The 26686-nt window shown below is 37.1% G+C and overlaps 1 protein-coding gene across 3 annotated transcripts in view; it reads right to left on the bottom strand.

The window, feature by feature from the left end:
* Nucleotides 1-1578: 1578 nt before the first annotated feature.
* LOC127837521 (trichohyalin-like) overlaps nucleotides 1579-26686 on the bottom strand; it is a 45354-nt gene continuing 20246 nt past the window's right edge. Inside the window, exons 8-19 of one of the 3 annotated variants that reach the window (XM_052364676.1) lie at nucleotides 25733-25903; nucleotides 24976-25038; nucleotides 22418-22608; nucleotides 19576-19651; nucleotides 15074-15178; nucleotides 11762-11863; nucleotides 10998-11087; nucleotides 8231-8281; nucleotides 5846-5981; nucleotides 3949-4070; nucleotides 3459-3674; nucleotides 1579-2811 (exon numbers count right to left, since the gene is read on the bottom strand). In XM_052364676.1, the coding sequence (XP_052220636.1) occupies nucleotides 2554-2811; nucleotides 3459-3674; nucleotides 3949-4070; nucleotides 5846-5981; nucleotides 8231-8281; nucleotides 10998-11087; nucleotides 11762-11863; nucleotides 15074-15178; nucleotides 19576-19651; nucleotides 22418-22608; nucleotides 24976-25038; nucleotides 25733-25903 (1581 nt within the window). In that variant the 3' untranslated portion in view covers nucleotides 1579-2553. The remainder of the gene's footprint in view (nucleotides 2812-3458; nucleotides 3675-3948; nucleotides 4071-5845; nucleotides 5982-8230; nucleotides 8282-10997; nucleotides 11088-11761; nucleotides 11864-15073; nucleotides 15179-19575; nucleotides 19652-22417; nucleotides 22609-24975; nucleotides 25039-25732; nucleotides 25904-26686) is intronic. The other 2 variants (XM_052364677.1, XM_052364678.1) reach the window with 2 other exon arrangements.

Below are 26686 nucleotides of genomic sequence, written 5' to 3'. Positions count from 1 at the left end.
GGAGCATAAAAAGCCTTGGCAAACAGCGTAGACCCAGATGAGACGCTCTGCGCTGTTTGCTTAAAGGAATTTCTGTACGAAATATTCTAAACATAGAAATAAATATACTAGACATCCCTAATTTTGGAAATAAATTCATCAAATTTAGAAGAATGGGAGAGTCCACTAGGCATACATGGGTTAAACCTAAAACCTTCAGTGACTATCAATCATCAAACACTCTAGATAGCCCAGTGTCTTACTATACAAAGTACTTATTTAACATATTCACGCGTTATACTGAGCAATTAAAAACTCTTTTTTTCATATAACTGCATAGGACTGTAATAAACTAAGTGTTAGTGTTGTATTCGCGGCCACATTTAACGGATTCAGGACTGCTTTGAATTCACCGTTATAAACAACTCTCTCCAGTTGCGTCACATATCATAAAAGGCCCTGCAACGTCACCATTTGGCTTCATATTTTAATACATTTAAGATCTTTACCTTGTTAAAAATTTCTTCCCAGAGGCATGCGTAAAGTATTATAATGGTTTTCAGCAACTTTCAAAATATGAAGATACAAACGATTGTCCACAAACATCCTTTGCTGTTTCATCACATGTAGGCCAATCTTTTTTAAAACCACACTTGTTAAACAAACTAACGAAATGACAAGGGACAAAATTGTCACAAAACCAGGTTTTCATTGTGAACAAAAATATGATAAAGGGAGAAAACTCAAACTGAACTTTTGAAATGAACAAACAAAATTAACCCCCTTTGTAAGTTTGTTTTAAAAAAAAAATCTATTTTTAGTCGTGGCGACCTTGACATTGGAGATATTGACGTGATTCTTTCGTGCGACACACCGTCCCATGATGGTGAACAAATGTGCCAAATGATTTTAAAATCTCACAATGAATGACATAGTTATGGCCAGGACAAGCTCATTTATGGCCATTTTTGACCTTTGAACTCAAAGTGTGACCTTGACCTTGGAGATATCGACGTAATTTTTTCGTGCGACACACCGTCCCATGATGGTGAACAAATGTGCCAAATGATTTTAAAATCTCACAATGAATGACATAGTTATGGCCAGGACAAGCTCATTTATGGCCATTTTTGACCTTTGAACTCAAAGTGTGACCTTGACCTTGGAGATATCGACATAATTATTTCGCGCGACACACCGTCCAATGATGGTGAACAAATGTGCCAAATGATTTTAAAATCTGACAATGAACGACATAGTTATGGCCCGGACAAGCTTGTTCCGCCCACCCGCCAGCCAGCCCGCCAGCATTCGCCAATCTAATAACCAGTTTTTTCCTTAGGAAAACCTGGTTAAAAAGGGCCAACAGAGTTGTTTGACTTATTGTGAATTTAATCTGGCGATAATATATTATTAGCCTGAACATGAATTTTGAACCAAAATCGAACATACAAATATCATTACTATCAATAACATTTCATTCCGGAATCGGAAAATTTAAGTTATGAAATTGCAATGGTATGAACTAGGAGTTGTTAATTTTTCATGAGCGAAAATAGATTTCAGTTTCAATATCTAAGAAAACTAAACAACAAAACGACAACAGACAAGTTTTATTTAAAATTATTTCACATGTTTATATCAAGCAAATATGAAAGACAAGGCTATTGTCAAGCAATATGGTCCCCTACCGGCTCCACGATTGTCAGATATTCCACCATTTTCAGGTTGCCATAGCAACCACAATTTAATGTCCATATTGCCATCTATCTATGTTGCAAGTTTCATGAAAAAATATTAAGAACTTTTAAAATTATCGCAGGATCCAGAAAAGTGTGACAGACAGACTCACAGACACACAAAGCACAAACCATAAGTCCCCTCCGGTGAAACCAGTAGGGGACAAAAATAAGCTTTTGAAGAAATTAAATTTTAATTTACACATATAAGAAATTGATCTCAATAAAACCCAATATACAATTTTGTTCATATCAACCTAAAAAAGTTGTGTTTAAACAGAAGGGCTGAATATTGAAAATCCAAAAGAATTTGAAGGGCCTTTATATAAAGATTCATAACTGGGTGTAAAACATATTTTCTTCGGAAACACAAAAGACATAAAACATTTCTTGAAAAAACTAAACAATTGATTTATGCATCAACAAATTGTTGTTTATTCAGCATGGGTGAAAGTGCAGACTTTTAAAAATACTGAAATCTGGTCGAATAATGATGACATAACAGTTTTGACTATAGTTCATTAAGGACAAAAATTATGCAAAATACTGAAATCAGTATTAATACTGAAAACTTTCACCCATGTATTATTGCATTAGCTCTCAATAAAATTTAAATAAAACAAATTGGACAATCATCTAAAAAACAAAAAACTTGCAATTAGAAAACATGTAAAAAATATTCCAATGACACATAATTGTCGATACATTGGTATATCAGTCTTCAAATTTCACATATTAAAGTTACCAGCCAGTTGGGCTTGCAATTTTCGAACTTGTCAACAAGAAAACAAAAGCCAACATGAGGAACCCGATTCAAGTTATGACAAGAGTCCATTCAGTGTCCCCTTCGGCCCCTTCTAGCCCTAGGTGTGGCGCCCCCTCTCCTGGCTCGGGGCACAGTCACCTTGGTAACAACTACCTCCTCCTCCTCCTCTTGATGTTCCTCCTTAATGGTTATATCCCCTCCTGAATCACTCTCCTCTAGAGTGTCGTCTGCTGCGTTGCTGGGCCCAGTGTCTACTTCCATGGCATCCATTTCCTGTGTGCTATCAAGACTTACTTCCCCTGACTCCTCTTCATTTGCTGGCTCGACCTACATTCAAGTATGTCATTAAAAATATATTAAATCCTTTCCAACTATAATATGAGCTGTGTCACGCAAAAATGGGTCTTATGTAATATGCAGCCAGCGTCGCTCCAGACCACCCTGTGCAGCCTCTGTCTGCTATAAGTCACGCAAGTCTCGTGGTCTCTATAGCTGACAATTTAGCTCCTGACCTGACAATCAGTACCAGCATAACCAGTATCACAGATGTAAACCAGCACTATAGCCTATTGGCCATAAGCCAGGATCAAGGCTGTTAACCAGTACCATAGCCATAAGCCAATAACATAGCAATTAACCAGTACCATAGCTGTTTACCAGTGACCCAGCAGTAATCAGAACCAGCGTTACAAGTACCATATCATTCAAAAAGTGCAAATCCATTAACCAGTACCATATAGTAGATAACCAGTACTCATTCTATGCACATACTAACTTAACTAACTTTATTTATTTCAAGCTTAATGATTTAATCTAATGTCACTGAGATACATCCTACCAACATTCACTGTTTGGGAATACTTGTTTAAATATAAAATATACATTAATAATATCAAATTAATAGAAAATGTGTTTGCTTTTGGAAAAGATGCACATTACTTCAAATCTCTCTGGTAACTTGCCAATAAACCTACAGATTTATTGCTGTCCACTTGATCAGCCTGTTTGGGCACCTCAGCAGCAGTATCGCCATTTGTTTCCGGCATAGTTACATCCTTTTCCTCGTTGCTGATGTGATTTGCAGGCTTGTCTTCAGTTGTCTCAATTGGTCCATTGTCTTTTGCATCCTCTTTAGTGTCCACAGGTACAGGTTTTGATTTCAGTTTGGCTATCTTAGCTGCCATAATCTTCTACAACACCAAGAAGATGAAGACTGTTGTATATAAATGAAATAAAAAACTTTTCAATGTATGGTTGGTAGATTAACATTTTTCAGTCATGATGCATAGGATTAAGACCAATCATGAGAACGTCACACTTTACAACAAAGATTTGTTTGTTGGCTGATAAAACAAGAAAAAGCAAACTTAAAAAATCCACATATCAGAACAAAGATTTGTCTCCAAAACAAATAAAACATTTTTCAAATGTTAAGTAACCTAGCTGGGTGTACATGTGTGTTACCTTGAACTTGTCGAAGTGTGGCCGAGACTGACAGTGGGCCACCTTGGCTGCGTTCTCATTGTTGTAAAACTTGTGACACAGCTTGCAGAAGAACCCTATCACTGGTACCACGTATGTCTGACCTGATAACATATAGCAACACTGACATGATAACACAAATATACTTGCAAATGTATAGCCTTATTTAACCCTTTGCATGCTGGGAAATTTGTCGTCTGCTAAAATGTCGTCTGCTGAATTTGTAAAATAAGCATTTTCTTCATTTTTTTTCAAAGAATACTATCAGAATAGCAAACAGTTTGGATCCAGAAGAGACGCCACATTCTGTGGCGTCTCATCTGGATCCAAACTGTTTGCAAAGGCCTTTAAAATTCGGTTCCCGCACTGAAAGGGTTAAAAGTGCAAGGTGACTTGTTGAGAGTTTAAGACTATCTTTGACCATGTTCCAGTGCAGAATCCATGCATGTTCTGGTCTGGGAATGGTTGACCATGTTCCAGTGCAGAATCCATGCATGTTCTGGTCTGGGAATGGTTGCTTGCTTTGAAGATAGATTGGTAATCATTCTGTAACTTAACCTGATCATTTTGGTTATTTCCCCAGGCATGATTAATAGAACAATTTATCCCATTCCACCCAGATCAAGCCGGTGATATTCCCAGGGCATTATAATGGTTTGCTGTACCATATTTAAGTCCAAAAGATGCAGATACACTGTAACTCCAATATAAAGCGCTCCGTTACAACGCTGAATCCAATATAACGCGGAAGGTGCTTGGATCCCATTTTTTTCTCCAACCTTCCATTTGATTTCTGATTCAAATCCGTATTATGCAACTTCATGTATTTTCAGACAATTCAAAGATGGCGGCAATCACAGTCATGTTGATTGCTTTATTCAACCGTCCGTTGAACCGATTATAATCGCCTCGAGGTTAAACAACACCGACAGCTAATTGGTGTTAATCTGTTGTGTAATGTCAATAAAGGTGTGAAAAACTCGCGTGTCAGTGTTTATTACATGTATTCCTCATCAGAGCGGTTCAGTACGATAATTTCCATAAGTTAAGTGCAAGCGGAATAGTTATACAATTCAAGTAATTCAAAACGATTGAAACATTCTTACTTTGATATGGTTGCAGTTTGACTATATTAAATGAGCGGCTGTGAAATATACTGCCTACTGTATAAAACAACTTTTTCTGTCATTTCATTATCATTCTAGTATTATTTCAGTTCGTATATAAGAAATTAAATAATGCAGACGATTTATTTACATGCGAACCGGCAATTGTTAACAGTTTCACTTTCATTTTCGCGCGGTATCAGAAAGTCCCCAGGAAACAAGTTTTTTGCATGCCTATGACGCAATAAAACAATTTTTTGCACATGAGTCGTATTGCATTCAATCTAGATTTAAAGTCGCTCGTCCAATGAAAGCTCTGCCCCATAATGCACTGTACTCTTAACACTTCTGAAAAAGGCATATATGCGTACGGTTGTGTTTACGAATTTCTTAAACATATATCGTCATTAATGTTCAAGATTATTATTTTTTAAGTGATGTTGCAATTTTATTGGATTATCGGATAAATGTGCACATAAGAAAAGCGGTATGTATACTGTTATCGATACGATTCGGTTTATATGCATGTATTTGCGTCAACACAGAATGGCAATATACATGACCTATATTATAGGCTATTCTATACCTGTTTTTTTTATAGCGCCGTGCAGTAAATGAGCTCAAAACCTATAACGCGGATCCGTTATAACGCTGTTTCGCGGCTTGGACCCCATTGACCGCGCTATATTGGAGTTACAGTGTATATTGCTTATGGATTGAAACAATTTAACAACTTTTGGAGGTTAAAAGAACATATTTTGGCAACAGCTTACCACACGCCACATTAGGGTCATATTCCCCGGGAATCTGTAGATCCCCGTCCTTTGAAGAATCTGACCTTTCACGAACAGCTGACGACTCTTTCACTTCCTCTTTGTCCTCAGTTTTATCTGCAGTCTTGGCAGAGCTCTGAATTGTTAAACAAATACTTTGCAGTGAGCCTCGCTCTGTGAAAACTGGACTTAACCCTTTACCACATAGATACATATTTTGACGCATTTGCAGTCCCTTACAAAGTTACATTTAATTAAATACCTTTCTTACTAATTTCAAGTTTTAAAGGCTTCATTTCCAACCCTTAGTTACTGATGAGCAGCAAACAGCATAAAGGCTGAACAGGCTGCGAGTTACTATTCTGGTTTTATGCTGGTTGAAAAAGCCATTTTCACTTTGCTTCTTATATAAGAAAGGGTTAATGCATGTGTGTAAAGTGTCTTTCCAGATTAGCATGTGCAGAACGCAAAGGCTAAACAGAGATGACTCTATCGACTTATATGGAATTTTTTGTTTGAATGAAGTCTCTTCTGCACAGGCTTATCCGGGACAAGACTTGACACACATGCATTAAGGCCAGATTATTTCACGTTTGGGAACATTAAGATTGGGGCTTGAAGTAAAGAGGGAACATAAAGATGGGAACTTGGGGTAAAGAGGGAACATAAAAGAGGGAACCTTTAGATGGGGACTTGGGGGAAAATGGGAACATTTAGATGGGGACTTGGGGTAAAGAGAGAACATTTAGATGGGGACTTGTGGTAAAGAGGGAACATTAAGATAGGGACTTGGGGTAAAGAGGGAACATTTAGATGGGGACTGTGGGTAAAGAGGGAACATTAAGATAGGGACTTGGGGTAAAGAGGGAACATTAAGATGGGGACTTGGGGTAAAGAGGAAATATTTAGATGGGGACTTGGGGTAATGAAGGAACATTTAGATGGGGACTTGGGGTAAAGAGGGAACATTAAGAAAGGGACTTGACGTAAAGAGGGAACATTAAGATGGGGACTTGGGGTAAAGAGGGAACATTTAGATGGGGACTTGGGGTAAAGAGGGAACATTTAGATGGAGACTTGGGGTAAAGAGGGAACATTAAGAAAGGGACTTGACATAAAGAGGGAACATTAAGATGGGGACTTTGGGGTAAAGATGGAACATTAAGATGCGGAATTGAGGTAAAGAGGGAACATTTAGATGGGGACTTGGGGTAAAGAGGGAACACTTAGATGGGGACTTGGGGTAAAGAGGGAACATTTAGATGGGGACTTGGGGTAAAGAGGGAACATTTAGATGGGGACTTGGGGTAAAGAGGGAACATTAAGATGGGGACTTGGGGTAAAGAGGGAACATTTAGATGGAGACTTGGGGTAAAGAGGGAACATTAAGAAAGGGACTTGACATAAAGAGGGAACATTAAGATGGGGACTTTGGGGTAAAGATGGAACATTAAGATGCGGAATTGAGGTAAAGAGGGAACATTTAGATGGGGACTTGGGGTAAAGAGGGAACACTTAGATGGGGACTTGGGGTAAAGAGGGAACATTTAGATGGGGACTTGGGGTAAAGAGGGAACATTTAGATGGGGACTTGGGGTAAAGAGGGAACATTAAGATGGGGACTTGGGGTAAAGAGGGAACATTTAGATGGGGACTTGGGGTAAAGAGGGAACACTTAGATGGGGACTTGGGGTAAAGAGGGAACATTAATATAGGGACTTGGGGTAAAGAGTGAACATTATGATGGGGACTTGGGGTAAAGAGAGAACATTTAGATGGGGACTTGGGGTAAAGAGGGAACATTTAGATGGGGACTTGGGGTAAATAGGGAACATTAAGAAAGGGACTTGACGTAAAGAGGGAACATTAAGATGGGGACTTTTGGGTAAAGATGGAACATTAAGATGCGGAATTGAGGTAAAGAGGGAACATTTAGATGGCACTTGGGGGAAAAAAGGAAACATTAAGATGGGGACTTGAGGTAAGGAATGACTCAGGGGGTAAAAGGGCTTGTATTCACTTTGGAAGTTTTTAAACATCTTGGCATCTGATGGCATACGCTTTGCTTATAAGGTTTAGAAAATTACGTATAAGCATTTTGTGTGGACGCATGCAAAGATCTATAAATGTTTCTATTTTAGTAATTCTATGCATAAGCATTAACCAACAATTACCAGAAGATGTTGGTTACTTCATACAATAAACAAGTATTTTCAACCAATTGAAAATTAGGGGACTATAAATCTTTTATTTAACCTGGGATTGTGCTTGATTGTTGACTTCTACCAGGCTAGAACCACAGAAATATCCTAGAAATTACAAACAACACCGCACAGGCTGACTGTTGATTCATCAAATCAACACAATCTCTTCTCATGCTATTACCTCTTCCTTCTTGTCTGATTTCTTGCTCTCAGTACTCCTCATGGAGTCGTTCTACAAAACAAAGCATGTGTAATTAGAAGATGATCGTTACCTAGGAATAAAACAAGAGCACCGCCTTGCGGGTGCAGACCGCTCATCTATTTTCTTTTTAAAGGTGAAGGGACTCTCATTTTCAATCACAAAGGAGGGAGGAGTGGAGTGAAGAGGGGTGTATAGTGTGGGGTTGTGGACATTTATTACATTATCTTCCAAAAAAGCGTGAAAAAAAAAAAAAAAATAAATAAAAAATCGGGGGGGGGGGGGGGGGTTGGGGGGGCGATGGGGGAGGGGGGTGTTTGGGTGCGATGGTAGGACGGTATTTCAAACATAACAGTTTAAAAAAAAAATGGGAGGGGGGGGGGGGGGGGGGGTATAGTGTGAGGGTGTGGTGGTAATTTGTGAGATGATCTTAAAAAAAAAAAAAAAAAAAAAAAATTGGGGGGGGGGGGTGGGGTGGGGGTATAGTGTGAGGGTGTGGTGGTCATTTGTGAGATGATCTTAAAAAAAAAAAAAAAAAAAACAAAAACAAATAGGGGGGGGGGAGGGGGGGAGGGGGGGGGAGGGGGGGAGGGCACGGGGGATGGTTTGGGTGGAGTCTATTGTGGTATGTCAGGTAAGAGTAGTTTCATCAAAGTATCAATCAAATCTAATCATAAATAAAGAAGTTATGGCAATTTTAGCAAAATTTAATATTTTGACCTTGAGAGTCAAGGTCATTCAAAGGTCAAAGTAAAATTCAAGTTGCCAGGTACAGTAACCTCATGATAGCATGTAAGTATTTGAAGTTTGAAAGCAATAGCCTTGATACTTAAGAAGTAAAGTGGATCGAAACACAAAATTTAACCATATATTAAAAGTTACTAAGTCAAAAAAGGGCCATAATTCCGTAACAATGACAACCAGAGTTATGCAACTTGTCCTTTTACTGTACCCTTATGACAGTTTGCGAGTGTTCCAAGTATGAAAGCAATATCTATGATACTTTAGGGGTAAAGTGGACCAAAACATAAATCTTAACCAAATTTACAATTTTCTAAGTATAAAGGGCCCATAATTCCGTCCAAATGCCAGTCAGAGTTACATAACTTTGCCTGCACGGTCCCCTTATGATAGTTCATAAATCTTGCAAGTATGAAAGCAATAGCTTTGATACTGTAGGAATAAAGTGGACCTAAACACAAAACTTAATCAAATTTTCAATTTTCTAAGTATAAAAAGGGCACATAATTCTGTCAAAATGCCAGTCAGAGTTACATTACTTTGCCTGCACAGTCCCCTTATGATAGTTAGTAAGTGTTGCAAGTATGAAAGCAATAGCTTTGATGCTTAAGGAATAAAATGAACCTAAACACAAAACTTAACCAAAATTGTCAATTTTCTAAGTATAAAAAGGGCACATAATTCTGTCAAAATGCATGCCAGAGTTATCTAACTTTGCCTGCCCAGTCCCCTCATGATAGTAAGTAAGTGTACCAAGTTTGAATGCAATAGCATTGATACTTACTGAGAAAAGTGGAACTAAACGCAAAACTTAACCAAAATTTTCAATTTTTTAAGTATAAAAAGGGCACATAATTCTGTCAAAATGCACGCCAGAGTTATCTAACTTTGCCTGCCCAGTCCCCTCATGATAGTAAGTAAGTGTACCAAGTTTGAATGCAATAGCATTGATACTTTCTGAGAAAAGTGGACCTAAACGCAAAACTTAACCGGACGCCGACGCCAACGCCAACGCCGACGCCAAGGTGATGACAATAGCTCATAATTTTTTTTCAAAAAATAGATGAGCTAATAAATGGGGACTTCCCTTAATTTTATAGCTGTTCTCATGATTTACCACATGTTCAAACTTTCAGATATTTATTTGAAAACAAGTGTGAGTCGTCTGAATTCATTAATATAATCTCTGCTCTTTTCACTAAAACCTTTAATGTATCAAATCTCCATATTTAAGAATTGAATGCATACTTTCCATTAAACATTCAATACATCTAACTAGATAAATTCTTCTAAAATGAACATGTTCAAATGTGGAGATAATTAAATGCAAGCCTACAATCAAAAATTGTGATTTTGCCGTTCATATAAAAAAGAACACAGTTTGTAGGTATGAAAAACATTTGCATCTATTATAGTTTTTTGTAAATGCAAGGCAGGGCTTTTTCCTTCTTTAACAATGACCTTGTTAAGGCCTTTCCCTCAAGAGATAGGCCCATTCGCCAAAGAAATTTTCTTTAAAACCATACAATTTTCCTCAAATTTCAAGCTACTTTTTGGAAAAAAATCCATTTTCTCAGTTTTGTCCATTTTTTCCCCCAGAAAATGGAAGGCCATGCCCTTTTTCAAAATCAAGAAAAAAATTCCCTGCAAGGGCACCTAACTTTTGGTGTGTAAGGTTGAGTCAGCTGCATAAAACCTTTAAAAACTACACAAACTTAAAGAGGTGAAAGATAAACACTGCAGCAAAAATACATTCATTATTGTCTAGGGTTGAACTGGCAATGTTAACTGATGATAATTTACCACTACATTTTTTTATTGTAAGCTTATCACACAATGATTGTAAAAAATACATCATCAAAGCCTGAAATTTTTAGACAGCAAGGCAAATTTGCTAGCATTTCTGCACAAAACATCAGACAAATAACAAAATCTGATATATTTACTTAAACATTAACTAAATTATGACATAATGAATGTGGCCTATTCCACACTAGGCAGGTCTTACCAGATCATCCTCAAACCCCACGATATCCAGGGTAACAAGGTCACCAAGGTCGTCGTGGTCCTTGCCCTCGTCACGCTGCTTCCTCTTGTTCTGTAATCAATGGCAACAGTCAGCGAACAAACATAACAAATTAGATGCAAAAAATCAACAGGTTAACAAAAATACCTTTAGTTAAAACTTAATTATTTTAGCTCAATTGCATTTAAGTACTACTTATTGAAACGCTTCCCAGTCTGTTTCCTGGGACTAGAACCAGTACTTGGTGTCTATGGGGGAGACCTAAAGAACTCCTGACCACCCAGTCACTAGGCAGACACCATATCCACTACAAAATGCCTTTAAGTTTCAGTTATTTATATATAAGGTTGAATAAGTCACAAGGGTTGAACTTAATAAGAACAGTTTCCGACACAACCCTCACTCTAAATTTTCTTTTATTTCTCAGAAAAGGTAGGTAAAAACAAATGTTTATTGTTATATTTCTTGTTTAATTAAAGAATTATTAATTGCAATTCATGTAAGTCACTGAATCCAGGACATTACAAATGAGTCCACAGGTGCTCTTAGTATAGGGGGAAAAACCATAGCAAAAACGCCATCAGTTTCAAATTTCAGGTGAAAGTAGCTATGTATTTTTTTTTTTTTTCAAAATACATGTACACTGATGCTTTTTTGAGTTTTAAATTAACTAGTGCACATTTTTTATCTAATAATGGACTGACATTTAAGCATGTCCAGAAACTGTGCCATGATATTTGAAGTACCTCCTGATGGTGTTGCGTTTTACAATGGCGTACAAATTTTCTAGGAGACTTAAATGTCTGTTTGCACAGTTTGCACTCAGGCCAGTCTTCCTTCTTTACTTTCTGTCAATGCAGAATAGTGGAATTAGTTCAAACTGTCCGGACCATCGTACAGTCGTATCAGTCTACATCTTTTTCTTACATATGAGATGTGATCTAAGAAAACAGGACTTAATGCATGTGCCTAAAGTGCTCAGATTAGCCTGTGCAGACCGTCCTTATCTGGTATGAGACTTTCCTCCTAGAGTGGATTTTTGTTCAAAAGAGATTTCCTTTATATAAAAAAATCCATAAAAGCTGCAAGTGTGTGGAGTGTACAGGATAATCTGGAACAACACTTTATCCTATTACCAGATGAAAATCGATAGTATAACAACGATCGTATAAACATGAGCTTTATACTATCGCTATTTTTAGATCAGATTTGGGTTTTTCCAAAAATTGGAGAATCTGTTTTTGTCAACTACGGAAAAACTAAATCGTCAAAAAATGCCATATTTGACAGTTATTAATGGAAAATTGTGAGGAAATAATATGATAAATAGAATATTATGTGAGTTTTGGATAAAGATCAAGTTTATCATGCTCGGCACGAACCATGTTAGCGCTCGGCAAGCCTCGCGCTACATCGGTTTTAATCCTCGCATGATAAACTTGATCTTTATCCAAAACTCACATAATATTCTCTATTTATACACATGCATTGGGCCCCGTTTTCAAAGAGCAAAGCTCACATTACAAGTTATTGATTGCTTATTTGAATCATTAATTTTGATTCATTCATTAGTATAAATTTCAGACTTACGGGACAACATATTTCGGAGATGTTCAATGTTAAATTTGACCAAAAAGGATAAGAAAAGAAGAGATATTCTGATGAAAACGATCACAATACCTCACACAAAAAAGAGTAAGAACTTATTCCACTTCTGACACGAAGTATAAGTAAAGAACGAAGATTGACAAACAGATCCATATTTTTAGTCATAAAGAGCACCAAATTGTTTGAGTATTCTGCATGTGATGTTTGTTTACAGTAATTCTGGACAAAGTTGAAGAACCTTTCTTCCATTTAATCTAAATTAAAATACCTAAAACAAAGAAGAATACAAACACATTTTAAATGAGTTTGTAGCATTATCTAAACCTATAAGATTTAGTAATCTGAAAATAGAATCCATAGAAACATTTAATTCAAATGTTCGATAAACCCTAGAGTAGTGCATCCTTATTTCTACTCAGATCAATGACCCCAGAGGTCCTTATAACAAGAGAAAACGAAAGGAAACATGTTTGAGTTTGTGTAAAACGTTGACATATGTAGCACAGGTAAGCTAAAAATGTGAGCATTTCATGACTAACATAAAAATAAGTGGTAGAATAATACACATAAAAAACACAATTTGAAGTAGGCACAAATACTTTGTCATGACATCCTGTCAAAATGACACCTTTTTGTTTTTTGAATATGTTAAAAAAAAGTCTTCCCAAATGTTTACTCAATATGTCAAGTTGTAACAAGAGACAAATTGTCGCAAAACCAGGTTTCCAATTAGAAAAAAGTCTGATAAAGGGAGACAAGTCAAACTGAACTGATTTTTCATAGTAACCCCCTTTTTCAAAATAAATCTATTTTTAGTTTTGGCGACCTTGACCTTGGAGATATTGACGTAATTCTTGCGTGCGACACACTGTCCAATGATGGTGAACAAATGTGCAAAATGATTTTAAAATCTCACAATGAATGACATAGTTATGGCCCGAACAAGCTCATTTATGGACATTTTTGACCTTTGAATTCAAAGTGTGACTGACTGACTGACATTTTTGACCTTTGAACTCAAAGTGTCACCTTGACCTTGGAGATATTGACATAATTCTCTCGCGCGACACACCGTCTCATGATGGTGAACAAATGTGCCAAATGTTTTTAAAATCTCACAATGAACGACAAAGTTATGGCCCGGACAAGCTTGTTCCGCCCGCCCGCCAGATCTCCCGCCGACATTCGCCAATATAATAACCATTTTTTCCTTCGGAAAACCTAGTTAAAAACTTACTGTCAATACTTCAAACTCTTCTCGGTGGTACAAACCTTTAATGGTGATTTAAAACACCAAACTTGTAATTAAACATTTCAGCAATTTTTGTGCACTTTTTAACACAACAAGCAAATTTGTTGAATTGATATCCCTCGACAATTAAACAAAACATTGTGACAAACGGATGGACAGACAAAACATTGTGACAAACGGATGGACAGACAATCCCAATTATATATCCCTCCACCTTTGATAATAAAAGTTTACTATTACAAACACAAGCAATAAATTGTAACAAGAGATTGCCAAGCAATATGGTCCCCTACCAAGCTCCACCATTGTCAGTAAAAAAAATTATATTTAAAAAAACAACATTTGTTGCCATAGCAACCAGAAATTTAGACGTAGTCACAAAATGAAATCACGTGCATAATCTCCATATTGCCATCTATCCATGTTTCAAGTTTCATGAAAAAATATTAAGAACTTTTAAAGTTATCGCAGGATCCAGAAAAGTGTGACGGACTGACTGACTGACAGACAGACTGACAGACAGACGGAGTGCAAACCATAAGTCCCCTCCGGTTTCACCTGTAGGAGACAATAAATTGGGGTGTAAAATAAACTAGAGCACAGCATAACGGGTGCCATGCTTGGCTGCGGGTGCAGTTTTGAATAAATGAAAGCTTGACAGAATTTATTTTTTTTAGAGGTCACAGTGACCTTTACCTAGTGACCCCAAAACGGGTGTGGCATGTAGAACTCATCAAGGTGCATCTACATATCAAGTTTCAAAGTTATAGGTTAAAGCACTTTCATTTAAGAGCCAATTTTCAAAACCATAACAAACCTTGACACGGACGGCGGCCACGACGAGCTGGCTATGACAATACCTCGGGTTTTCTCCGAAAACAGCCGAGCTAATAAAAATACTTCTTGTCCTATGGGACAAGTGATTATTCCTGACTTGCCAGTAAGAAAACTGTACTAGCTCTTACAAAATCAAGTAATGGTTCGACAATCAAAATGATATTTTAATTTGCTTAGTTTATTGAGACATGCAGACAACACCAGGGAACACCATGTTACACCTAGTGAAAGCATACTTTCCTATGTATCAGTTTATTAAGACATGCAGACAACACCGGGCATCATGTAACACCTGATGACAGCATATTTTCCTATGTATCAGTTTATTGAGACATGCAGGTAGCACCATGGGGCACCATACCTTCCTATGCCAGGAGCTCTCTAGGTGCTTTGTGAAGTCTATGAAGGTACTGAAGGAGGTCACATTACACACCTTGCAACCAGCCCTGGCGCGCATCTCTCTTGCCTGAAAGCATGCACACAATGTTTAAAGTCCATTATTCCTGCTCAACTGTATTGTACTTACACATTTACTGTCTGAGGTCATTTTTTCATACAATGGCGGAAACAAGACAAGAGGGCCTGAAAGGTCCATAGTTGCGCACCTGAGATACATAGAAACTGACCTGTTCTGTGCAGCCACAAATATCATTTATGATAAGAACAAATGTTCTGACAAAGTTTCATTAAGATGAAACCATAAATGTGACTTTTAGAGTGTTAACAAGGTTTTTCTAAAGCCATACGAGAAAAATACCCCACCACCTGCAGTATCATTTTTCAACCAAGTGGAACAAATTTCAAACTCATCCAAGATATCATTTGGACAAATCTTCTGACCAAGTTTTATATAGATTGAACAATTAATGTGGGCTCTATAGAGTGCTAACAAGGCAAATTTTGATGACGCATGACGGACAAAAGATGATCACAAAAAGCTCACCATTGAGAAAATTGTGCTCAGGTGAGCTAAACAAGAGCTGTCAGAGGACAGCGCACACGACTATTCGAGTGCTTGACAATATAACATAAGCCATCATGGGGAAATTGTTCATATTCAATAATTTAATAGACAATCTTTCAAAAATAAAAATAAAATATTGGGGGGGGGGGGGGGGGGGTTGAGAGGGGGTATAATGTGGGGTGTTGTCATTTATTAGATGACATTTCAAAAATAAAAATTATTGGGGGGATAGGGGGAGGGGGTGAAAAAAGGGGGATATAATTTGGGGTGTGGTAATTTATTAAATGATGTTTAAACAAACAAAAAATTGGGAGTAGGGGGGGGGGGGGGTGAGAGGGGGGTATAATGTGGGGTGTGGTAATTTATTAGATGATGTTTAAAAAAATTGGAGGGGGGGAGGTTGGGGGGGGGGGGGGGGAGGGATTCTAGGTAGGGGCGTGGGGTATTGTTTGGGTGGAATCCATTGTGGTATTCGGGCAAGTGTTGTTTTGTCAAAGTAATAATAAAATGTGATCATAAATAAAGAATTTAAGCAAAATGTTAAATTATCTAAGTGTAAAAGGGGCCATAACAATGTTAAAATGCTTGATACAGTGGTCTGCTCTTGTTTATAGGTTGGGCTCATGTTGGTAAACAAGTATGCAACATATAAAAGCAATATGTCAAAGGATATAGAAAATATTTGGGGTAGTACGCAAACTTTAACATAGATTTATCAATAATATGCATATTCTAAGTATAAAGGGGGCAATAATTATGACAAAATGCTTAATAGAGTTGTCTGCTCTTGTTTATAGGTTGGGGTGTTGTTGGTACACAAGTATGCAAAATATGAAAGCAATATGTTAAGGGACAACTAGAGCTTTGTCACAGACGTGACGAATACCCCCACATGCCGCATTGACACAAAATATTTTGAATGTTGTCTTCACAAAAAACAGCGAACACCATGCTCAATTTTTAAAACGCACTAAGTGACCCTTTGACCTAGTTTTTGACCCAGAAAGGCCCAAGTTCTAACTTGGCCTTAAGATCATCTCCATAAAACTTCTGACCAAGTTTGGTGATGATCGGATGTAAACTACTTGAATTAGAGAGCCGACACCATGTTGAATGTTAAAAAATGCACTAAGTGACCCTGTGACCTAGTTTTAGGCCCGGAATGGCCCATGTTCAAACTTGTCCTAGAGATCATTTAGATAAAACTTGTGACCAAGTTTGGTGAGAATTGGATGAAAACTACTTGAATTAGAGAGCGGACAACATGGTGAGGTTTAAAATGCACTAAGATATCCCGTGACCTAGTTTTTGACCCGGAATGACCCACATTCAAACTTGACCTAGACATCATCTAGATACAACTTGTGACCAAGTTTGGTGAAGATTGGATGAAAACTACTTGAATTAGAGAGCGGACTACATTGTGATGTTTTAAACACCCCAAGTGACCCCGTGACCTTGTTTTTGACCCGGCATGACCCATATTCAAACTTGCTCTAGACATTATCAAGATACAACTTCTGACCAATTTTGGTGAAGATTGGACAAAAACTACTTGAATTAGAGAGCCGGCAACATGGTTAGGTTTAAAACACACTAAGTGACCCCGTGACCTAGTTTTTTACCCGGCATGGCCCATGTTCAAACTTGACCTACACATCATCTAGTTACAACTTCTGACCAAGTGTGGTTAAGATCGGATTTAAACTACTTGAAATAGAGAGCGGACACCATGCTCAATGTGTAAAACGTACTAAGTGACCCCGTAACCTAGTTTTTGACCCGGCAAGGCCCATGTTCGAACTTGGCCTTGAGATCATCTAGATACAACTTCTGACCAAGTTTGGTTAAGATCGGATGAAAACTACTTAAATTAGAGAGCGGACAACATGCTGAATGTTTAAAGCGCACTAAGTGACCCCGTGACCTAGTTTTTGACCCGGCAAGGCCCATATTCAAACTTGGCCTTAAGATCATCTAGATACATCTTCTGACCAAGTTTGGTGAAGATCGGATGAAAACTACTTGAATTAGAGAGCGGACAACATTGTGATGTTTAAAACGCCCTAAGTGACCCCGTGACCTTGTTTTTGACCCGGCATGACCCATATTCAAACTTGCTCTAGACATTATCAAGACACAACTTCTGACCAATTTTGGTGAAGATTGGATAAAAACTACTTGAATTAGAGAGCAGACAACATGGTGAGGTTTAAAACACAATAAGTGACCCCGTGACCTAGTTTTTGACCAGGCATGGCCCATGTTCGAACTTGACCTACACATCATCTAGTTACAACTTTTGACCCAGTGTGGTATCGATCGGATTTAAACTACTTGAAATAGAGAGTGGACACCATGCTCAATGTGTAAAACATACTAAGTGACCCCGTGATGTAGTTTTTGACCCGGCAATGCCCATGTTCAAACTTGGCCTAGACATCATCTAGATACAACTTCTGACCAAGTTTAGTGAAGATCAGATGAAAACTACTTGAATGAGAGAGCAGACAACATGCTGAATGTTTAAAACGCACTAAGTGACCCCGTGACCTAGTTTTTGACCTGGCAAGGCCCATGTTCGAACTTGGCCTTAAGATCATCTAGATACAACTTCTGACTAAGTTTGTTGAAGATCGGTTGAAAACTACTTGAAATAGAGAGCGGACAACATGCTGAATGTTTAAAAGGCACTAAGTGACCCCGTGACCTAGTTTTTGACCCGACAAGGCCCATGTTCGAACTTGGCCTAGACGTCATGTAGATACAATTTCTGACTAAGTTTGGTGAAGATCAGATGAACACTACTTGAAATAGAGAGCGAACACTTAATACGGACCGACCTACAGACCGACAAGCTCACTCCTATATACCCCCCTAAACTTTGTTTGTGGGGGTATAATGAAAATAAATGGGGTAGTACGAAAACTTTAACAAAAAAATGCTGCATATTCTAAGTGGAAAAGGGGCCATAATTATGAAAAAAATGCTTGATAGAGTTGTCTGCTCTTGTTTATAGGTTGGGGTCATGTTGGTAAACAAGTATGCAAAATATGAAAGCAATATGTCAAGGGACAAAGAAATATTTGGGGTAGTACGAAAACTTAAACATTAGCACGCTAACGCAGACACTCACGCCGGGGTGAGTAGGATAGCTCCACTATATATATTTCATATATAATAGTTGAGCTAAAAACAAAAAAGACCTCTGAAAAAAACCTTGATAATTCAATGTTTAATTACATGCCTATTCCTTTTTTGACATTTCGTTGCCTTATATAAGTATGTCATTGATGTTTTACTAAATGACAAAGCTAAACGCATCATACCATTTAAACAGTGTATTCCTTTGGCGCAGTATCAAAGAATAATGTTTGCAACTAAAATCAAACAGGAGCTGTCTCCATAGGGATACATATGCCCCTAGAAAATGCTTCGATAGAAGTTATGAGCATTTTTCGAAACCTAAACGCAGAGTTCAAAACCTTAAAGCGGACCCTAAGTTCAAGGTCACAGGGGTCAAAATTTGTGTACAAATGGAAAGGCCTTGTCTATATACACATGCATACCAAATATGAAGGCTAAATCTGAAGGGACATAAAAGTTTTTGAAACCTAAACGCAAAAGTGTGAGGGACAGACAGACGGACAGTGCAACTGCTATATGCCACCCTACCGGGGCAAAAATTATTTTTTTTAAACAAATTGTCGAACCTAGAAAATTATCATTTTAAAATAAAGTTTGTTCACGTCATATGTTCTTCCAGTAACAGTAACTGTCCCATATAGTGGTTACCTTGTGATCTGGCATCTCCTTGTGGTCCGTGTATGGCCCGGTGTATAGTTACCTTGTGATCTGGCATCTCCTTGTGGTCAGTGTATGGCCCAGTGTATAGTTACCTTGTGATCTGGCATCTCCTTGTGGTCTGTGTATGGCCCAGTGTACTTCTTGTTACACGTCTTGCAGTGACTCTCTCTGAAAGCACACAGCACTTGTGAGAGTAGACATAGAATTTACTCAGCTGCATGCAAACATTCTGTAGAATTATCCTGTTTTCCACAAAACTTACCAAAACTTTACACCTTCTGCAATGTTTGTTTTATTCAATTTTGTAAAATGTATATTTATAATTAAGGGAGAATAACAGCAAGGAAAATTTATGTTATTAACTATTCAACCCTAAATCAACCTCTGACAACAGCTGGTTATGTTAATTTCAATCTATTAACAATTGGAAATAAAACTATATGTGTAATTGCAAAATGATTGGCTTACTTTTGTATTATTTTGAATCCATTGTGATTTCAACAACAACAAACTGCTTAGCAACCATAAGATTTCTTACAAACATAACAAACAACAACAAACTGCTTAGCAACCATAAGATTTCTTACAAACATAACAAACAACAAACTGCTTAGCAACCATAAGATTTCTTACAAACATAACAAACAACAACAAACTGCTTAGCAACCATAAGATTTCTTACAAACATAACAAACAACCACACACTGCTTAGCAACCATAAGATTTCTTACAAACATAACAAACAACAACACACTGCTTAGCAACCATAAGATTTCTTACAAACATAACAAACAACCACAAACTGCTTAGCAACCATAAGATTTCTTACAAACATAACAAACAACAACAAACTGCTTAGCAACCATAAGATTTCTTACAAACATAACAAACAACCACAAACTGCTTAGCAACCATAAGATTTCTTACAAACATAAACAACCACACACTGCTTAGCAACCATAAGATTTCTTACAAACATAACAAACAACCACACACTGCTTAGCAACCATAAGATTTCTTACAAACATAACAAACAACCACACACTGCTTAGTCTGCTTCATGTAAGTTGAAGAGCAAATATTGTATATACTTCAAGAAAGGTTAAACTAACAAATATTGTATATACTTCAAGAAAGGTCCAACTAACAAATATTGTATATACTTCAAGAAAGGTCCAACTAACAAATATTGTATATACTTCAAGAAAGGTCCAACTAACAAATATTGTATATACTTCAAGAAAGGTCCAACTAACAAATATTGTATATACTTCAAGAAAGGTCCAACTAACAAATATTGTATATACCTCAAGAAAGGTCCAACTAACAAATATTGTATATACTTCAAGAAAGGTCAAACTAACAAATATTGTATATACTTCAAGAAAGGTCAAACTAACAAATATTGTATATACTTCAAGAAAGGTCCAACTAACAAATATTGTATATACTTCAAGAAAGGTCCAACTAACAAATAATTTGAAATTAAAGTATCTGCAATAGCAGTGATTTTTTTTGCCTAAAATTACTGCCGATTTTTGGTTGCTTACCTTTAGCAAAAATCAACGTTTTTTTCCAAAAAGCTGACCAAAATTTCCCAAAAAAGCCCAAATTTGCAAAAACAAAACAAATTTTTTTTTTAAAGAAGTCTCTTATGACTTATGATTTCTTAACTCCAGATCTCAACTTTTTATTTAAACATCCTGCAAAATTATATAACTTTAATTTAGTTCTTTTTGTCGATAAATAATTCCCAAATTTGCCACTTCTATCAATTAAATCAATCACAATTTGACCAGACTCCTTTTCCCAAAATGGCTAGAAAAACCCCTGAACATGCACTTAAAAACAATTTTAACCCATTTATACCTAGTGGACTCTCCCATCCTTCTAAATTGGATCAATTTATTTCCGTAATTAGGGATGTCTAGTATATTTATTTCCATATTTAGAATATTTCTTACAGAAATTCCTTTACTCAAACAGCGCAGACCCAGATGAGACGCCGCATCATGTGGTGTCTCATCTGGGTCTACGCTGTTTGCCAAGGCCTTTTTTCTAGACGCTAGGCATAAATGGGTTAATCTTAATTTTTCCCAATTTCATGGTTTAGCTCACTATTTTTCCCAATTTCATGGTTTATTGCGCTAATTTTCCCAATTCAAATGGCACAGGCTGTAACTAATAAAAGCAAAAAAAAAATCACTGAATAGCAGCTTTTTAAAGTCTTTAAACAAGAGCTGTGTTTGTGAAGTTATTGCAAAAGTTATGACCAAGGTTAAAGTTTTGGGACAGACAGACACACACATACAATGACAGACACACACATACAATGACAGACAGACAGGCCAAAAACAATATATACCCCAGATCATTCCATCCAGGGGCATAAACAATTATGTGAGCAACTGAAATTAAAATGTGTCAAAATAATTAATTCACTCTTTCCTGTTCAGAGGCAAAATCAAAATGGCTTTATGCAACCAGCATTTAACCAAAACAGCCAAAAGTAGCGCTACTAAGTCTTCTCAGGTTTTATGCTGTTTGGTGCTCCTCAAGACCTATGGGTTGGACATGAAGCCATTCAATCTTGAATCTAGTAAGAAAGGTCATAAATATAATTTTATTTTCCATGGAGTTAAAAGTGGGTCAAAGTGTGTATCTGAGAAATAGAATTATCCCTTTAACACTTAGATACGTATTTTAACACATTTTTAGTCCATGGAAAGTATAATTTAATTTAATACCTTTCTTACTTAATTCAAGTTTCAAAGGATTCATTTTCAAGGCTTACGTACTTATGAGCGACAAACAGCATAAAACCTGAACAGACTGTGAGTTACTCACAGGCTGTTCTGGTTTTATGCTGTTTTCACATAGCCATTTTCACTTATCTTCTACGTAGGAAAGAGTTAAGCAACAGACCACACATACTGAGTCTTGATGCTTTTCTCTGCTGCTGCAGGCTTGGCAGGGGGCGACCGTAGCTTGCTCCCCTCGATCTGTCGCAGGTGCTCCTCTGCCTGTTTCCGTGACAACACGAGGTCAACCTGGTGTGTTGTGTTCATCATCACCATGGTCATCTTCTGACGATGCTTCTGACCGTTCATGTGACGTGCGAAGCTCTGAAATAGCAAGATATTACAATTAATTGTATAGTATGAGGGTCAATAAATAAGTGTCCTTCCTGTTCACTTAAAAATTAAGAATTTTAGAGTTTCACAGCTTCTTTATGTAAACTGCAGAGCCTTACAATTGACATTAGGTAAAAGTTATCTCTTTTTTACTGAACTTATGTATAGGTCAAGAATTAATAATTTTATAAATTTAAGATTTATTTTTTGCAATTATTTTTTAATGTTGTGAATAAGATGATAGGTATTTGCACATTTTTTTTAAAGGTTTTACATAACTTTTAACATTTTTGTCATTGAAAATCCACAAGATCTTACATTAAACAAGGGCTGTTTGTAAAACATGCATGCCCCCCATATGGGCTGTCAGTTGTACCGGCAGCCATTGTGTGAATATGTTTTTTGTCACTGTGACCTTGACTTTTGACCTTAAATTCAATGGGGGTCATCTGCCAGTCATGATCATTATACCTATGAAGTTTCATGATTCAAGGCCTAATTATTTTTTAGTTATCATCAGGAAACCATTTTACTGTTACGAGTCACTGTGACCTTGACCTTTGACCTAGTGACCTGAAAATTAAAAAGGGTCATCTGCCAGTCATGATCAATGTACCTATGAAGTTTCATGATCATAGGTGTAAGCATTCTTGAGTTATCCAGAAACCATTTAACTACTTCGAGTCACTGTGACCTTGACCTTTGACCTAGTGACCAGAAAATCAATAGGGGTCATCTGCAAGTCATTATCAATGTACCTATGAAGTTTCATGATCCTAGGCGTAAGCATTCTTGAGTTATCATCAGGAAACCATTTTACTATTTCGAGTCACTGTGACCTTGACCTTTGACCTAGTGACCTGAAAATCAATAGGGGTTACCTGCCAGTCATGATCAATGTACTTATGAAGTTTCATGATCCTAGGCGTAAGCATTCTTGAGTTATTATTCGGAAACCATTTTACTGTTTAGAGTCACTGTGACCTTGACCTTTGACCTAGTGACCTGAAAATCAATAGGGGTCATTTGCCAGTCATGATCAATGTACCTATGAAGTTTCATGATCCTAGGGGTAAGCATTCTTGAGTTATCATCTGGAAACCATTTTACTATTTTGAGTCACTGTGACCTTGACCTTTGACCTGAAAATCAATAGGGGTCATCTGCCAGTCATGATCAATGTACTTATGAAGTTTCATGATCCTAGACCTAAGCGTTCTTGAGTTATCCAGCGTTCTAGATAAGCTGCGTATCAGCGTAATATACGCATTAGAAATATAAAGATACCCTCAATTTATCATTTCCGTGCGTACATTTAAGCAAGCCAATCTGGACTTACACAAATGATGTAAATTCGCTGCGTACAACGTAAACAAAAATATAAACAGCTGATTGTCTTTTGCCAAAATATGAGACTGGTTATCGTCAAATTTAGAGTTAATTTGTTCGCTGGATTGTAAAAATAGTTAGCCAGTCTGTATGTATACTCTGTATCATCTAGTCGCATGGTAAATTAAGTATTGATTTTTTTAAGACAGTCAAGCGCTTATGTGTTTATTAAATTACATGAATAGGTCAGCATGGCTTATTTGAAGCCAAAACAAATTTACTTCTCAAAGTAAAATTGATTCTTTTTATACGGCAAAAGTTGTATCGAGCAAAAACATTGTACTGCCAATACTGAATAATCTTATTTCCTCTGTTTTCAAATAAAAAAGGACACACTTAAACGCTAACTGCTGAAAGTTGGCAAAAAAGTTTTTGTGGCTCACGGTGGTGGACGATAAGGACGAAAGTTAATCTTAAATGTAAAATCTGCCAACAATACAAGGCTGATAATGTTTTGGCCACTGTATTTAACATTATTAAAGTAGTGTGTCTGTACCCAGACTATATTCTTGTTTTACTTGCAAATTACTCTTACAGCAAGGACAGATTTGACCATTTACCCCCCATGCGTTGAAAAGTGGGGGTATTTACAGACCGACCGACGGACAGACTGACGGACCTACCGACATGTGCAAAACAATATACCCCCTCTTCTTCGAAGGGGGTCATAAAAAGCTAGCCAGGAAATCTAAGTTAACCCTTATCAAAACCAGAGAATGATTACATAAGCCATATTCTGCGAAAACAGGATTTAATACGTAGAGCTTCCCAGATTTGCCTGTGCAGTCTGCACAAGATTATTAGGAAGAACACCTTCTGCTCTTATGGAACTTTTCGTTTTAAAAAGGTCTCTTTCAAACGAAAATTCAGTCTAGGTTGAAAGCGGACAAATCCAGGACAACACTACAGATTTGCATTAAGCCCAGTATTCCTAAGTTGTTAGCTCATATCATGTTATCGGTCACTCACTTCTTCATCCCAACAGTCAATGTTGCACACATTGCACTTGATCAGCTTTCTCTTCTCTGTCTGCTGAAATGTAGAACATAAGAACGTTAGCCTCGCTCTAAGAAATTCAGGTTTAAGAATGGACCTAAAGTTGTCTCCCAGGTAACCAGGAACAACACTTATCGCCTTAACTGGATTTTCGTTTAAGAGACTTCCTTCAGATGTTGCACAGACTTATATTGCTTTTATAACATACAATACTTAACGCACATGCATGGAGCCCTGTTAATTAAAGAACGAGGCTAACTTGTTGACCAGTTCTTCAAAAAAAAGTCATCAGCCCAAAGCCCAGAACAACTACATCACAGCAAGTTACAATTTATGTCAATCTACAGCTGCTTGAAAAAAAAGACATATTTATGAAACACTTAGAACCCTCTATGTTCAAAGAAATCTTGGGATACAAGATCACATCTAAAGCTTGAAACTTTTAGACATAGGGGAGAACATTTATAAAAACCATTATCAATTCATAAAGATATTATCATAACATGTAATATAACAATTGTCATGAGAGGAAAATATTAGATGAAAACAGAGTGGAAACAACTAGAAATGCAAATAAGTAAGTATGTTAACACAAAATACAACAATCTCCATAACAATTGTATTCTAAATTTAAAGACAATGATAGTTTACAATTTTCATGTAAAGCATACAAGGGCAGTAACAATGCCATGTAGTTGGCCTTTGTATAGAACTTTTGCCTCGAGCATACCTTTTCCTTGTCATTGACAGAGCGTCCCTTCTTATTGACAGTCACTTTGAGACTTATCTCCTGGCCATCGTCCTGGGCAACGTCTTTATTCACCTGGCTGTCAGCCTGCTCTGTCTGCTCACTGGTTTCTATGGTGATTACGGTCTTATCTGCATTCAAAGAGGCTGGCTTCTGGAAAACACATTTGGAAAGACCTCAATACCTTAAGACATGTTCCACCATCCCATGCTTGTATTAAGAAAAATCAAGATGTGCTTGTGAAACACTATGTCCCCATATATTTGACCTTTGACCTTGAAGGATGACCTTAACCTTATCCTTTCACCACTCAAAATGTGCAGCTCCATGAGATACACATGCATGCCAAATATAAAGTTGTTATCTTCAATATTGCAAAAGTGAACATTAAATGAGCTATTTTGACCCATATTTGACCTTTTACCTTGATGGATAACCTTTACCTTGACCTTTCACCACTCAAAATGTGCAGCTCCATGAGATACACATGCATGCCAAATATCAAGTTGCTAACTTCAATATTGCAAAAGTTATGGCAAATGTTAAAGTTTGACGCAAACAAACAAAGCAACAAACCAACAGACAGGGCAAAAACAATATGTCAATACAGTGGTGGGGGACATAGAAAGACCCCAGAAAACCTATCTCAGCCATATTAGTTTGTATACATATACAAGATACATGCATATTAATTGTTAATTTAAACTGATGTTATCAGAGATGATGAATACAAAGTTAGACCAGTTTTTTTTATTTGGGTAAAAGGCCTGGCCTTTCATTTTGGGGAAAACAAATATTGACAAAACTGAGAGGGGAAAACATCCCAAAGTAAGCTTGAAATTTCATAAAAATTGCATCACTTTAAAGAACTCTTTGGGGAAGGGGCCTTTTTTCTTTGGGGAAGGGGCCTTTATAAGGCCCTTGTTAAAAATGGAA

The sequence above is a fragment of the Dreissena polymorpha genome, chromosome 7 (assembly GCF_020536995.1).
Source record: "Dreissena polymorpha isolate Duluth1 chromosome 7, UMN_Dpol_1.0, whole genome shotgun sequence".
NCBI lineage: Eukaryota > Metazoa > Mollusca > Bivalvia > Myida > Dreissenidae > Dreissena > Dreissena polymorpha.
Note: the sequence above shows the minus strand (reverse complement) of the source record. Positions and strands in the feature narration are given on the sequence as shown.